The sequence below is a fragment of the Pundamilia nyererei genome, unplaced genomic scaffold, assembly GCF_000239375.1.
Source record: "Pundamilia nyererei isolate P.nyererei 1_Seehausen unplaced genomic scaffold, PunNye1.0 scaffold01983, whole genome shotgun sequence".
In the NCBI taxonomy this organism is placed as follows: domain Eukaryota; kingdom Metazoa; phylum Chordata; class Actinopteri; order Cichliformes; family Cichlidae; genus Pundamilia; species Pundamilia nyererei.
In genome coordinates, this window is record NW_005189384.1 from 2,975 (window position 1) to 4,446 (window position 1,472).

Here is a 1,472-nt window from a genome sequence, read left to right on the forward strand (position 1 = left end):
CTTGGACACTGCTAGTACGGGGCGCCCACAGAAACGCAAAGCAGGAGATGAAGCATCGCTGAATATGTTTCCAAACCAACTTCATTCTTAGCCAAAGACTAGAAAATATGGTGAAGCATATCTACCCTTTCGTTTCACCTGCACAAGTGCTAAGGTAGGTCTCAACGGCAGAATTGGTTTCCCTTGCGTCGGGAGCACGCGCTGGGCTCTTCAAATCACAGACAAACAGTATCCCACATTCTTGATTTTTAGTTCACAAACACTTGTTGTAATGACTAACTACTCTGGACATTTTGGAGATGTTAGCTCTTTATACAGTAAAGTTACAGCGGGATACAAATAATATCAGGCTCATCCTGCCACGATTTGTTCCCCCTGTCTATTCTTGTAAAACAAAGGGGGGCCCAGCAAAAAAAAGTTTGGGAACCACTGAGCTAAGCTAAGTTTGGCTTCAATCACTTTGAGTTATGCAGCACCAATTCTTCAAAGTTCTTGTGTTGTTAGTTCTAAAGCTTTAAATCATTTAATTGTGTCTGAATTGTCCGTATGGTTGATTACAGTTGTTCCCATTCCTGTCCTTGATTTAAGTTCAGTTTTATATGCACAGAGTTTCACTGAGTGAGTTAGAGAAGAGTTTGTTCATACCTCGACTTTGGCTTCATACTCCCATCCTCCTCCAAAAGCTTTCCTTCCTCTACTGCCTTGAGGTTCTGTAGAGGAATCACTTCAGCATTCCCATATCCAGTGAAGGTAACGGCTGCAGTGCCGTTGTCTCGGTCTATCTCCTCAATCTCCGCTTCATAAATCCTGCAAAAAAATCCCGTCTGTAAGCAGGTGAGTATGAGCCAAAAACGCCAGCTCTACTTTATAAGTAAAGCCTAAAACTAACATATAATCTGTCTGTTAAATACAACTACACATCTTACACCATTTTCCATTTTTACAATATATATTTATAAAAAAAAACTGTACACTTGTTTCCTTGAACATGGCTAAATGTGTGGATTTAAATCTAAAATTGTTGCTTATAATATTGTTTTTACAATGCTGTCCCATATCAGTATAAATAATCTCATTTCCTTGACTCACTGAACAAGTACAGTTGGAAATGTAGGTACTTGACATGTGCGACTAACATGCATCTACAAAAATAATAAAGTAAATAATAAAACAGCTACTACAAATCAGATGAGGGTTTAAATTGCAGCGCTATAAAAAGTATGTGGACACACATAATGTTTTCATTTAAAGAGGCTGCTGACACTCACTGTCCGTCCTGACTCCACATAGCCAGACACTTGTCTCCCACTTTCCAGCCATGCTTCACAGGAACTGTGTCCGAGCCACTTGTTTTGGCAACAGTCTCTGCCGGCTGTGAGGTCAGGAGGTCTTTTGTCAAATCAATGACTTCCTGCAAAATACATAAAAGGAAATCAGATTTTCATTCTCCATCAGAAAATATAGTTAACAGT

General features: G+C 39.6%; 1 protein-coding gene across 1 annotated transcript in view; it reads right to left on the minus strand.

The window, feature by feature from the left end:
- Positions 1-1,452, minus strand: part of smndc1 (survival motor neuron domain containing 1) — a 4,326-nt gene extending 2,874 nt beyond the window's left edge. The window contains 3 exon segments of the mRNA XM_005755581.1: positions 646-807; positions 1,269-1,431; positions 1,434-1,452. Of these exon segments, the coding sequence (XP_005755638.1) occupies positions 646-807; positions 1,269-1,431; positions 1,434-1,452 (344 nt within the window).
- Between the last annotated feature and the right edge of the window lie 20 nt (positions 1,453-1,472).